Genomic DNA, 13,685 nt, shown 5'->3' with positions numbered 1-13,685 from the left:
GTTCAGAAGACAGGAATGGGAGTAGAATTAGAGTGGGTTTAACGCACACACTCACACACAGATTATTTCAGTGAAAACCAAGAAGTTGTCATGTGTTGGAGCGGCGGTGGTGCCCGGGCGCCACCAGGTGTGCATGGAGCTGCCGTCTGGGCCCCGTGGCACCACTGGCCTCGGCAGCTGCGGGCTGGGGCCCGCTCATACCCTGGGGCCAAAGGCACTTGAGTTTGTAACTTAGCTGTTCTTCAGTAGGTTGAAGATAAATACCAGTGAGCATTGCTTTTTCATTTTCTCTTCTTTTTCCCCATCCAGCATTTAGCAGAGTGCTTGCTTCACTCTATTCTCTCAGAACTGAAAACTCAGAAGACTTCCGTGGAGCACAGCTACATCCACGCCCTCTGCAGGGTGTACGTGGGCATCTGCCGGCAGCTGGGGGACTTGGAGAGGGCGCGCTTGTTTTGCTACAGCCTGCTCAAGGAGGGTATGTTTACAGGGTGGCGTGCTTGCGTCAGGAACGTATTACTGCGTTTTTGTCTGCATCTGTACTTCTGGTTAAGTTATTGCTGTGTGTTTTACAGTCGTGTTGTTTTGTGCATTTGCCAGAAGAGCCTTAGCCACAAACCCAGCTGGGCCTGGTTTCCAGCAGGAGTTTCCGTGGCTGCAGCTCGCTCACGTCCGCGCAGGCGTTCCCGCGGGTGTGTGCGCGTCCCTCTCGTTGCCGCTCTGGCTTCGTTCCTTCTGCAGCTGCTTTAGAGTCAGTGACGGCTGACCCAAGATAAGGGAACGGTTTTTAAGTGACAGACCACTCTGCTGTGTCACCAACTGGAAAGGGAAAAACTCAGTTGGATTCATAAGCTCATGAAGAGTTGCGAGGAGAAATGGAAGGGAGGCTGTCCTTTGATGCTCTTCCTTTCCCTGCTGTTTCTTCAGTCTTCCAGTGAGCTCTGTGGTAAATGCACAAAACCCAGCCTGAAATGACACTCACCACCTGGAGGGTCCTGGGCTCGGGGGTCTAGAGACGGGAGGTTTGTCTTCTCTTCTGCTTTGGGGTTTATTGCTCTTTTCATGTATACTCGCGTGTTGTGTTTCAAATCTGATTAAAGAAAGTTTGCCCAAAGGAAAGGGTGAGTTGGGGTTGGGGAGAAGCAGATTTAAAACGACAGGGCGGGACTCAGCCTGCTGCCTCCTGTCAGGGTGGGTCCCCTCGCATCACACAGGGGGAAATTGTTCATACTTCACTCACCTCATCAGACATAAAGGTTTATTATCTTGTTTTCCTTCTCAGATTTTCCAGAGTCTGAAAAACTGACTTTGTTCATCGCGAACATGTGGCATGATGTGTTTATCTCTCAGTCGGTGATCAACAAGGCGATGCAGTTAGTGGCCAGGCAGCGCGCAAAGGGGGAGGTTCTGAACTGCTTGCGAGCCTTCCTCAACTGGGAAAAGGTGAGGTTTCTGTTTGCTTTCTGTAATACTGCACTTGCAGGGCTCACGTAAATGTTAGTATTTAGTTTTGTAAGTTTAGTCTTGTGTTAGCTCATGAGCGTTTTAGAGATAGTGTTCTTCATAACAGATCCTTTAAAATGCCATTTTAGTCTAAGCTTATGCATTTTGTTCATTAACTGTGCATGAGACTCTTTGGGAAGAATTGTAGACCTGTGTACTGTGTTAACTGAACAGAGCTTGTTTGTGTACTACTTACGGCTAATGGAATCCATACACACAAGTGTGTATGTGTGGGCTGAGAGGAGATGTAAATCGTCTGCTTCTACAGTAGGTAGGAAGGTGAAAAAAATGGCATCTCAGCTCCTCCCTGTTGTGATTTTTCTGAGTCTAATGTTCTGTGTTTTTCTTTCCAGTTGGTGGAACTTGTCTTTGTTCTAAATACTGTGTTTCTTGTTTCCTTTTAGCATTTTGATTTGTTTAGTAACAGAGGTGCTAATTTAGTACCTAGACTGGTGTTCTTTCATTCATAGATTTCTCCAGCGAGAGTCTCTGGATGCCAGGTGGATAGTGGTAAACTTTAAGAAGAGGTACTGACGTCAGTAAGGGGTTGACTTTCATTTTGTTCTACCCTTTTCTAGTGATTGTATGACTTCCCTCTTTTAAAAAAAACTCTGGCCATGCGTATTGTAGAATTTCATATGCCAGTTTGCTTCCCTTTAGTACTTTTTGATGTTTAATATTCATTAGACTTTTATTTTCTTACGAAAAGAAAAGCAAAGGGCTATTGGTGGACAGAAGTTAGGGGAATGTTAAAAAGCAAGTTTGTAATCTCTTCATCAGTCCATCTGGACAAACCAGAGTGTGTCTGTGTGAGGTTCCATCACAGTCCAGTCAGTCACTTAGAAGAACACTCCTGTGTCCTGCCGGCGGCCACCTGCCACCACACACACCCTCCCCCACCGCGAGGGGACCTGCAGGGCCGCTTCTGCCCCTGCCTGGTCCTCCTGCTTGTGCAGGGGAGCCATCTCCTGTGGCCCGTTCAGAATGAAGCCAGATGTGATTTGATGATAAAAGACATGATTTATGAAGAAGGTAGAATTTTAATAAATGTATTTAGCCTATATCAAATAAAAATATAAAGTTAAAGCTGTAAAAACAATGAGGAATATTTGGGGGAAAATACCGTTATAGTTCAGTTCTCTTTTATAGAATTCAACAGATGTCCTAGACAAAAATAAGTCAACAGACAGTGGAATTCAATCATATAGAAAGTAAACTTGAATGAAGGCTATATTCTTTCATATGTCTATGGCATTTACAAAGACCAATCATGATTCTGGCCACACAAAAACCTTAATAAATTTAAAAAGTGAAGAGTCTACCCTCAAAATTCTCTTAGTAAATTGGTAAAAATTCAGTAAAATTAGACATAAGTAATGAAAAGATTTCATTAAAATTCTCTGGAAATTGAGATGCACAGTCTCAGACAATCTGTGAATGAAGAGAAACTGAAGAGTAAAATCAATTTTTTAAGTCATTGATGTGGAAAACCCTTCATACCAAAGATCTCTCGTTTTTGGAAAACTTTACATTCATTAAAATAGTTTAAATGTTTCCATTATTAAACATATAATAAAGTTGGCTGATAATCATCTTATAGATTAAAAATTTGAGAAGGAATCTAGGAAAAAAGAATATAGTTTAAAAGGTAATAGTAATGAAGTAGAAAACAAAAAAAAAAACTGCCTTTAAAAAGTACTAGTGAAACAGGTAACTCAGTTCAGATTAATGAGAAAAGAGGAAAACAATAATAGTCAGGGTTTCGCAGTGAGAGCGGGTGTAAGTGGGCACAGGAGGGAGAATGAGAGGACTGCTGCCTGCAGCTTCATAGCGACAGACGTGGGAACTCAGGATGATTTCTTAGCAACATAAAAATGATGAAGGCTGGTTTTAGGGGCAGAGCACTTGAATAAACCAGTTGTTTTCAATTATAAAAAGTAGAAAAGATGATAAAAAATTTAGTATACAAGACATATGTATAGGTTCCACCTGAATTTTATCTAATCTTTAAAGAACCAACTAATTCCAGTCTTTTTCAGATTGTAAGAGAAGATTGAAAGCTGTCTTCATTTTTAATAACAAAACCCAGTAAAAAATAACACGAGAAAAAAGGGGACCCAGGGGAAGTCAGATTTATGTCCACCAGAAGGCTTATCCATGAGTGTTCACAGCAGCAGCACTCATTACAGCCTAAAGCTGGAGGTAACCCAGACGACTGTCAGCACTGAGTGCGCAGGCGCACCGCGGCACGCCCGCCTGGTGGGCTGCTACCCAGCAGTCAGAAGGCACGTTCAGACCGCCTGTGCGTGCAGGCGCGTGGAGCCGTGTCGGAGAGCGTGCACACGCACGAAGGAAGCCAGACGAGGGAGTCCCGCACCGTCGATGCACTTTTGTCAGTTTCTGGAAAAAGCAGATTGATATCTAGGGTTAGAAAGATGACAGAATGAATTTTAAAATTTCTTTAAAAATTAAGAAATTTTTTATTATGTCTTAACTTTATAACTCTCATTCTCTGATCTGAGTTAAAGGGGGTCTGCATTCCTATCTGGATTGCAGTGTCTTCTGTACGTGACTGGATTCTGCATTCTGCTGGACCGTTTTTGTTTGGCCTGTCAGCTGCCAGGCCAGGTATTAGAACCAAGGTAAACATAGCTCCTTACTCAACACAGCTTTCAAAAGGTGTCTTTTAAAGGTAAATGATTATTCAGCGAGTGCTCGTCATACTCTGAGATGATGCCCATAAGGTATGTTATATTTGAAACTCTACGTTTTCTTTTTCTCTTTTTTTTCTTTGCTAGAATGCGCCTATAGATGTTGGCATCATGGTTTCGAAGCTGCTTTTGACCATACAGTTATGTCCAAAGACGGAATTTCAGACCAGTGAGCGGTTTGGGGAAGACCTGAGTGATAACACATGGGAGTACATCTGTGCCATCGACCTGCTCTGCTGCCATCAGAAGTGGATCTGGACCCACGACAACATCATAAGGTGCAGGGCCACCGGGCTGGCTGGCAGTGGGGCTCCCTGGGTTGCAGGGTCTGTTCAGTGACAGCTGAGTTGTGGTTTGAATGTGTTTACTGTTGAAGGCGGCTGAAACATTTCCAGGTGACGTTTTCATTTGGGTGAGAGTTAACAGAACTGCCCTTTAGGGTACCCGCGTCAGTGTCCCGTCCCCTTGCTTCATTTTTTTCGTGATGCCTTCGCTGCTTTTCGTCATACCAGTTATTACCATATCCCAAGGAGGAAGTGAGTCTCAGGCGGGAGGGACTCGGGCTCACTGGCACCCCCCCTAGCGTGTGGAGGGAGCAGCGCCCACACAAGTGGGTGGTCGGCATATCTCAACGTGCAGATGCTCTGGAAGAGCCCACAGGAACGGAAATACTCAGACTCTGGGCTGGCCGCCCTTCTCCCTGGGGCTCTGGGAGAGAACCGAGCCTGACGCGCTCGGGCCTCCGTCTTAGGAATGAATGGACGTGTCTGCGGCATCTATCTGGGTCGCATCTTTGGAGAATGGAGAAATAGTCAAACAATGTTCTGGAGTTCTTAATTTTCTTACACCCTTGACTGAGAAGGGCTGATTTAAAGGAATTTATGACTTTGAAAAGGATTCACCGAAGGATTGCACGTCTCTGTCTTTGAGATGCCTGCCAAATATATTCTGTGGAAATCTGTTCTTTCTCTTTTTTTTTTCTCTCAACACTAGAGAATGATACAGCTAAATGTCAAATAAAAAGTAATTGAATTATGGAGCATCTTTATAATGAGATGCAGCCATGTTAGAATAAATAGCTATGCACAGATTTTTCTGTGTTGACATGAAAGCGTTTTGCAGTCTGTTGCTGAGGAAGTGACAGGACAGTGTGTTCAGTGCTGTCTGTGCCATGGTGTGTGGGTGGCCACCCTGGCCTCATCTTCCTGGGAGCACAGGAGACAGCGGCCCTTCCGTCCCAGTGACAGATGAGACCATGTGGGATGGTGCCAGTCAGAGATGCTTTGGCCAAGGTCCCTCTGCTGGTGGTATGGACAGTGTTGAATCTCAGGATCTCTGCCTAAGCGACTCTAGACTCTGATTCCTAAGCACTGTGGTCACTTTGACCATGTCTTCCACACACGTGCACACACCAAGGATGTGGCAAGAAAAGCTCAAAATTAGAAGAGTGGTAGTTATCTGAGAATGTGTTATTTGGAGTGCTGTTAATTTACATTTTTGTTTGTATTTAACTTTTCTACTATTATAAATACTGTATGAGAAGTTAGTACGTATTATTTTTGGAAAGACAAAACAGAGGAACTGCCACTGTTCCCAGTCAGTAGAAGGTGTCTTTAATCTGCGTAGGTGTGGTTCACTCCCCGGTTTAGTTCTTCCTACAGATACAGCTGTTTGTCCCTGAGCCTCCCAGGGAGTCTCAGCTTCTGCATTAGTGTGGATGGTCCACCTCCAGTGCTGGGACTTGGGGACGTTATTCAGCATCTCAGTGCAAAGCGTTGTAACAGTTAAAACAGAATAAAAGTGCAAGCATGGGAGTCTGTAGCCTCTTTCCAGCCAGCGTGGGCACGGGGACCCTCCACAGCTGGAGGGTGTGTGAGCTCCAGTGTCTGTTGTCGTGTTAACCTGAGAAGCCACATCTGCAGAAGTTCCTCCTCTTCCCTAATGGTGTGTCTCTTATGGACCATTTTTAAGATAAGCTCTCGGTGTTTTGAGTGTTGGCGGGTGTGCAGACTTTCACACACGTGCACACGTACATGTGTGTGTGTTACTGTTGTCTTACAGTAAGGAGCTGTGGCCTGTGATGGACAAGTGGATAAAGTACAGGAAAGGCCATGCAAACATCGCCTACACTCCGGACATTATAATAGCATCGATCCTGAGGCTCATTGGTGAGTGGTCTGTGCTGTTACATTTGTTCTCGTTCTTGACGATGTCTTGGTGGAAGGATAAGTGTGTAGTAATATCTGGTGACTGAGACTTAACTGTGGTAGCTGATTTTACAGCCGTCACAGTAGGTGCTTTTGCACTAAGTTCACTTTCATCACTCGTATTCTTTCTTTAAAAATCAGTGTTTTACTGACTCTGCCATGGATTAAGATTTTTGATGTTAGAGCATTTTACTGATAGTCGAACTCTTGATTCTCAGATATTAGTTTTAATGCGCATGCATGCACACACTTGCATATACACACCAGGGTCCATAAACTGCTGTAAGTTACATTATAGTCTAATTCGACTTATCAAGTAAGGGTATCTTTCCTGGCTCCTTCCTACTTGCTCAGTAAGGATAACACAGCTGCACTTTCACAACTGGAAACGAGTCTCCTGTTGTTTCGTATTTTCTAAGCTGAACATACAAGAACTGAAATCGTTGCTTAAAAGTGTTCTAAATGTTTAAGTCCCTTAAGTGTTTTAATTATTTGAATATTTTAATCTCCCAGCCTCCCTCCCCAGCCCTCCTGAGTGTGGAGTGTGTTGTGCTTGACACTGAGGTTGGCTCCGGGTTTCTCATTTGAGCTGTCATGTGGCTGAGCTGCCCTGGACTCACTCATTCTCCTCCTGGAGGGGGACTGCTCTTCCCAACATATTTGTCTTTTTACCCAAACCATGTACTGTTTCAGATTCGTGATTTCCTCTTATTTTATCTCTGATAGCTCTGTTAACTTAGATAGCTTACAGAACCTAATCCATTAAGCATTTTTAATTAAAAGGAAGGGAGCCATCACACAGTCATACATCATCTGGAAGCACGTGCGTTTCCCACGGCCCAGTGATCCCGTAGCTGCGTTAGGCATACGCCCTGTGCCTTTCCCTGCAGTTAGTCATGTGCTGAATACTCCTAACAGATGGTCTCAGATGACAGGTCTGGTGGCATGCAGTTAGCACTTTGATCTAATGGCAGGGAGTTACTTAAGAGTGATCAGTACCTTGAAATTTCTGATCTCTGAAATACATTTCTTTTCAACCTCAGTGCAAGACTTCCTAGGGGATCATCCAGATGTTTACAGCTTCATCCTGGATTAGGAATTATCCAGGGAGTCACTGATCAGTAGGAATTTACTGAATGAAATGCCTGCTGTCTGCTGACTAACACTAAGCTCGTTCCTTAAGGGGCTACAGAGAACTAAAATTCCTTTAGCATCCCCATGCCTCGGTGTCTCCATAGTCAACCCAGAGATGAGGTGGACGGACAGGTGTACGTCAACCTGTGGGGGGTCTGTAGTGTTGAGAATGTGGACACGCACAGTGGGCCTGTGGGATGAGGCTGCCCTAAAGCATGGGACGAGGACTTGGATAAAACTGCACCCAGGCTCTGTCCTGGAGTCCTGCCCGGAGTCCTCCCAGGGGCAGGAGGGCGTGAGGCTGACCTTGAGCGATGGTGGGGAGAGGCTTCTGCTGTGAAGCAGGCTGGGGCCCCCAGGGCTGTTCGGCAAAGGAAGGCCCAGGCGTCTGGGGTTGAGGGGAGAGGGGCTGTCCTATCTGAGACCCCCGGAGAGCTTTGTGCGCCACGTTTCCTGTGTCATTTATTGTATCAGATGTGAAAACTGGGCCTTGGGAAAAATAGTTATTCATTTAAAATTAATAATAATAAACTCATGTTAACATAATTGATATTTTTAATGGAAAATAACTATTTTGAAAGCAAAAAGAAAAGAAGAATGGAACGTTTTCTTGTGGCCGGCCTCTTCAGTGTCTGGGTGAGTGGAAGGGCTGGTTTCCTGTTGCTGCACCGCCTTTGGTCTCTGGCTGCCTGTTGTTTTGACTGAAGCATTTGAGGAGGATCCGGTCTCGTGCAGATGGGCAGTTGATCTGGGGCACTTCCGCAGCCTTTTCAGGCAGTTGTGGATGTTCTTCTTCCATTCGACAGTGGAACTCAGCAAGTGATAATTTCTTAAAGGCTGGTGGCGGTGTGCAAGCCGAAACCTTGTCGGCGGACTTTGCTCCTTTGTTGTCCGAAAACCCACTGGTCTAGCTGACACCGAGGAGATCTCTGCCCACTCAGGGCCTCGTAACGTGCGCTGCTCCCGTGAGAAGTACTGATTTGCACAGATCTCCTGAACGTCAGCAATGTCAGAACAGACGTTAACATCTTCACCGATCTCATCAGAGAGATCTTAAGTATTTGAAGCTGTCAAGCTTAGGGGAGCTGATGGAACTTTTTCCAAAATTCTAATCTTGCTTGAGAGCTCAGATTTTATCATTGACAGCAGTGATACATTTCCTGCAATGACAGGTTCACTCTACTCGTTTTTGAGAAAATGTCTGTCTCGGTTTAGGTAGCCATGTTGTCCGTCGTTCTTTCAGTGGAAGTGGGTGTTCCAGGGAAGGAGCAGCCAGTCCCCCAGCAGTGAGGCAGCCGCACAGGGCCGACCTGGAGACGGCCGGTGCTCTGCTCTGCCTGCCCATCCACAGAAGACGGCAGACGCGTGCCTGGGGGTCTGGAGTGAGTAAGAACCGCTGTTACTGCTTCATCAAGGACAGTCCACGTGGACTCAGCTTTTTGACTGTGAGCTCCTGGCAGCGGAGAGTGACCCGCATGCAGCACTGGTGCCACGGCCCTGATGGCCGCCTTCGCGCCGTCAGTCCACATCTCGGCGCGGGGAGGAAGCACGTAACTGCTGAGCATCCTGGGGGAGCAGCTCTGACCTCAAGGGCTCCCGGGTCCGTAGGCAGCTGAGAGCTGCTGCCCTGCAGGGGGCGGCGGCTGTGTCGGCCCTGCTGCAGCAGCGCGCAGTCTGTGATGGGCCACGTCTTGCATTTCGTCTCCCCACCCAGCAGACGTTAGTCGTTTCACACTGAGCCTGCTGAAACCATTCATTCTGCTGAATTCCATTAATTATATGACAACTGGGAAAGCAACACACTGTGTGTCGTCTGTTTGTGTGAAAAACAGAAGCGGTGGTGAGTCTGTAGCCAGCAAGCCCCCGCCCGGGACAGACGGAGCCCTGCGGGGTCCTGACGCTTTGCCTTAACCTGTTTTCAAGCATAGGTCCCCACTTTGACTTGGGTTCATCGTGGAGCTTAATGTACCTAATGTTACATGAAGGAAAACGTAAGCTTTAAATTCCTGTGAGAAGTTAACCTTTAACCAAAGGTCGTTTACGTTTTGGTTTGTTTTTCCCTCTAGGTCGTTTAGGCCAATTGGGTTTGAAGGAGGGGTTTCCATCTGCTGTGAAAAATATTAGTGCGGTTATTGGTATGTTTATACAGCATGCCCAGGATGAAGGTAAAACTTCCGTTTATTATTTTTAAATCATTTGTGTTCCTCTTGCTAAACCTCCTTTTGAGTTCCTGCTGTGCCCTGCTCTGCTGTGCCCTGCTCGTGCGTCTCTGCTGGGGGCGAGGAGTGGGTGACTGTGGGAGCGGCGGTCTGTCTGCGTCCTCGGCGCTGGCATCTGACTGTGTGTGGGTTTCCTGTGGTGAGTGTGGCCGCGTGCCCCATGGGGCAGCGCCTCCCCGAGGAGGTGGGCTCACTGGCCGTCCAGCGCTGACCTCCTGTCTCAGCATGTCGGTACTCTCTTCCTGCTGCCCCGTGAACCCCGAAGGGTGACTGGACCTCAGCCACCTGCAGGGGCCCGGCTGAAGCTGCGTCGCGATGACCAAACGTGTGGAGCGCACGACGGCCCCAGTGCAGTGCCAGCGGTCGTTGCTCAGCATCGGGAGGGAGCGGGGACCTGGATGCCTTGTGAGGCGGCCTTCATGGTGGTGGCGTCCTCTGCCTCATGTACCGCACGGCATGTGCTCTTACACGCTCACTCTTCTGTGGGAAGAGCTTAAAACTCAGAGTAGCCCCTCAAAGCGATGAGTCTTTTATTTGAATATTATGCGATCCAGGAGTGATGCAGTTGCCCTCTTCCTTTCAGAGACACATGGGAAGTTCTTTGTCTTCCGCTTTCAGGGCGAGGCTTGGCAGGTCGAGCTGATGAGAACTGCTTTCTCTTTGATTTTAGCAGAGTTGCTGAGGGTGCGCGTGACAGTGCCCCCTTTCATGGGCTCGACCGTGTGTCACCATCAGAGAGCAGCCGGCAGAGCGAGCGGCTGACGGGCGTCTTCCCGCAGCGCTGTGGGCGCCCCTCTCGGCAGCGTGGCCCCGCTCCCAGGAGCCAGGGCCTCGCGCTGGGTTAGGCCCTGTGCTGGGCCCTGCCCCACAGCGCAGCCCGGGAGCCCCAGGACAACCCTCCGAGGGTGGTCTTGACTTGTTTTATGCACAGGAAACAAGCCCCAGGAGAAGAGGGCTTAAGGCCTGGGGTGGTCAGCGCCGCCAGCCCGCGGCCGGGCTCCCCGCGCCCGGCATGCAGCCCTGCACGGGGCGCCGCGCCCCCGCCGGCTGCAGTCGTGTGAATCGCTGCTTCTCTTACCGTTAGACCCGGGTCTCCGTCTGCACCGCGTGCCGGCCCTGTGCTGCTCTCGCTGCCCTGCAGATTAGGGGAGGGCAGCTTTACATTTGCATGTGTGGGTTTTGTGACGGCGTCTCTGCTTTTCAGTAGTAGTAGTTTGCCCTGTTGGGTATTGCGTCACCAACAGTATATACTTAATAATACATTTTAATGGAATAACTCCCAAAATTAAAAAAATTAAATTTGAATTAAGTAACTCCTAAATACACTTACAAGAGTCTAAATGAGAACTCTATACCGTAACCTCTAACCCAGTCTACAGTTAAATGCCATGATCTGTAATCATGTGCTAAGTAGTAATCTAGTGTGTGAAGGTGTGGTGTGAGAATAGCTTCTCGTTTGCTCTTACTTTGCTGGTTTCCGTTTCCAAAGTCCACTTACAAATACTTCTGGTGGGTATTTAATGGAGTCATTTACCTGATAATGCTCTGGGGCCCGCATTTTGTCAGAACTTAACCATGTGGGGTGTGATCCTTCCAGAACTGGCGGGAAAGCCTGGTCACGAGAGGACGCAGCTTCAGGCTGTGCCCTCCACCCCGGCTCTCTCTGCCCTCGGGGCGACCCTAGGAACCTGTATCCAGCTGCTCTAGTTTTGGGATTCTTTCCCTATTTGTAGAAGGGACTTAAATGAATTTTTTCATTGTCGAATTTATTTTTAATTTTTGGTTTTCATTGCTGGCAGATATTATTCTGTATTTGAGTAGTATTTCAGTAGATTAACAACATAAGACATTTTGAATAACAAAGATTTTCTCCTTGTTGACTGACATGAAAACTCTTTTCAGATATACCGTGGGGTATACAGCTGGCAGCCGTGTACGCTCTGTGTGACCTGAGTCCCAGCAATCCTGCGGAAATATCCAAGATCCTGGAAGCCTGGCGCAGAGAGACGGCGCACAGCGTGCCCTCGGCCGTGGTCGGCTACCTGCAGGAGGTCAGCGCGCTGTGCGCCGACGAGCTGGCCTGACCCGGCTCGCGCCTGGAGAAGTGCCTTCCCGCGTCCCGGCGGGAGCAGATCAGTCCGCGTCAGGATGCAGACCAAGGTTGCAGAGAACGAGACCTGAGGGAGAAAAAGGCGCCGAGAGGCTCTCCTCTCTGTGGCAGAGGCAGGGGAGCGCACAGAGGCTGTTTTCCCCCAGACCACATACATCTCATCAGTGATCTTGTGACGTATGCATTGTGTTTCGTTGTGTCTTGGTCAAACAACAAAAACTTGAACTTAGCCCTTTTTTTGCTGCAGAAAGTGTCCTTTTAGTCGCTTTTTAAAATTGAGTGGCATTTTGTAATGAATTTAATATAAAAACATTGATTTGGTTCCTGAGCCAATTTTGGACTTTGTGCCCAAATGACTGACTAGGAAAAAATGAGGTGGCCCAAAAGCTGGGAGGCCCGTCTGCTGTCTTAGCTGGAAATGGGCTGCAGAGTTCCCCTCCAGGTGTCGTGCGCAGCTGATCAGAGTAAATAAAACAGGGAGAGCCTTTAGAAACCCACGTTAGTGCATTTCTTCATATCTCTAAAGTCCTTAAAAATATTTAACTACGTGTCAGGAAAAGGAGCAGAGCAGACGTCCCCGCGGGCGCCTGCGTGAGCGTGTGCAGACAGGCGCCGGCGGGCACGCCCCTGCGCGCGCCGTGTGCACGTGAGCAGCTATGATGTGTCTCACATTTGATGGTGTTCCACTTTCGGAATTTTAGTGTTTGTACATAGAAATGGGTTTAATAACTCACCATGGTCCTGATTGTCGTATTTTCATCATTTCTTAAAACTCTTGTATGTGTTTTTTATAATAAAAAATAAAAGTAAGCCATGCACATTATTGTCCTGATGAGTAAAGAGTGGCACATGGCCTTACTTCTGTTCCAATCAAAGTTGAAGAGAAAACTGCACTAAAGCAAAGCCGGAGAGCAGCGGCCTCCAGAGGAGACCCCCCCGGGTAGAGGCGTGGTCACTGCCAGTGCTTAGCTGATTTTCTGTGTTCTCCCGGGGACTCTTAGTGATAGCAGACACCATTGGCCCTCCGTCCTGGGTTTGTCCGTCTAACTGCAGTCACTGCCCTTTGACAATTGTGTTGTCACTCCCTCCTCCTGTTTTTAAGTGATTATCACGAACAGATTTATAAACAGCTCTGCCTTGCCCTTTGCAGGCTGTGGTTGGTGTGTTGCTTCTTTCTGCCACTGCTTAGTGAGCACGTGCTCTGAGCCAGGGCCTTGCTGAGAGGAGCTGGTGATCAGCTGGTAGAGAAGAACCCTGCCCAGGCACCCTGATCAGTGAACAGTCAAAAATGTCAGTAAGTGCAGTGAGGGAGACATGGGGGTCTGTGGTAGGAGAGTGGGAGACCCCTCTCTGTCTCTTTTGGCTAAGGAGGGTCCCTCTGAGGAAGAGACCTGAGAGGTGGGACCTGCCTGGAAAGGAGGGCACCCTGACAGGTGTCCGGGACAGGTGTGCACGGCTCTGCTCTCAGAGGGAAAGAGCCTGCCATGCGTGGGCAAGGGGCTGGTGTGGGCAGAACATGCTATGTAAGGGGGCGAGGTTCCTTTGTTCGGTGACACGGGTAAACCACCAGTCACTGGGACCTGGGCAGCCCTGGGCTTGGTCACACTCGCTGGTCGGGAGGTTTGAGCAGAGGCGTCAGATGAGCACAGCTCACCAGGCTGCTCTGTGACGGGGAAGGGGGGGGGGGCGTGGAGCAGGCTTATCCAGGAGTCGGCGCTCATGGTGCTGGTGGCCGTGCAGACCATCGGGGTGGGTGTCACATGGGTCTTGGAGGTGGAATCAGTGTTGAGTTTGTGGCCTG

At 48.2% G+C, this 13,685-nt stretch overlaps 1 protein-coding gene across 2 annotated transcripts in view; it reads left to right on the top strand.

The window, feature by feature from the left end:
* Positions 1–12,702, top strand: part of ICE1 (interactor of little elongation complex ELL subunit 1) — a 48,033-nt gene extending 35,331 nt beyond the window's left edge. For both annotated transcript variants that reach the window (XM_072958884.1, XM_072958883.1), the window contains 6 exons: positions 310–478; positions 1,283–1,443; positions 4,302–4,492; positions 6,276–6,382; positions 9,622–9,720; positions 11,677–12,702. In XM_072958884.1, the coding sequence (XP_072814985.1) occupies positions 310–478; positions 1,283–1,443; positions 4,302–4,492; positions 6,276–6,382; positions 9,622–9,720; positions 11,677–11,858 (909 nt within the window). In that variant the 3' untranslated portion in view covers positions 11,859–12,702. The remainder of the gene's footprint in view (positions 1–309; positions 479–1,282; positions 1,444–4,301; positions 4,493–6,275; positions 6,383–9,621; positions 9,721–11,676) is intronic.
* The last annotated feature ends 983 nt before the right edge of the window (positions 12,703–13,685 follow it).

This window comes from Vicugna pacos, chromosome 3 (genome assembly GCF_048564905.1).
Source record: "Vicugna pacos chromosome 3, VicPac4, whole genome shotgun sequence".
NCBI classification, from domain to species: domain Eukaryota; kingdom Metazoa; phylum Chordata; class Mammalia; order Artiodactyla; family Camelidae; genus Vicugna; species Vicugna pacos.
This window is presented reverse-complemented; position numbering and strand designations above follow the sequence as displayed.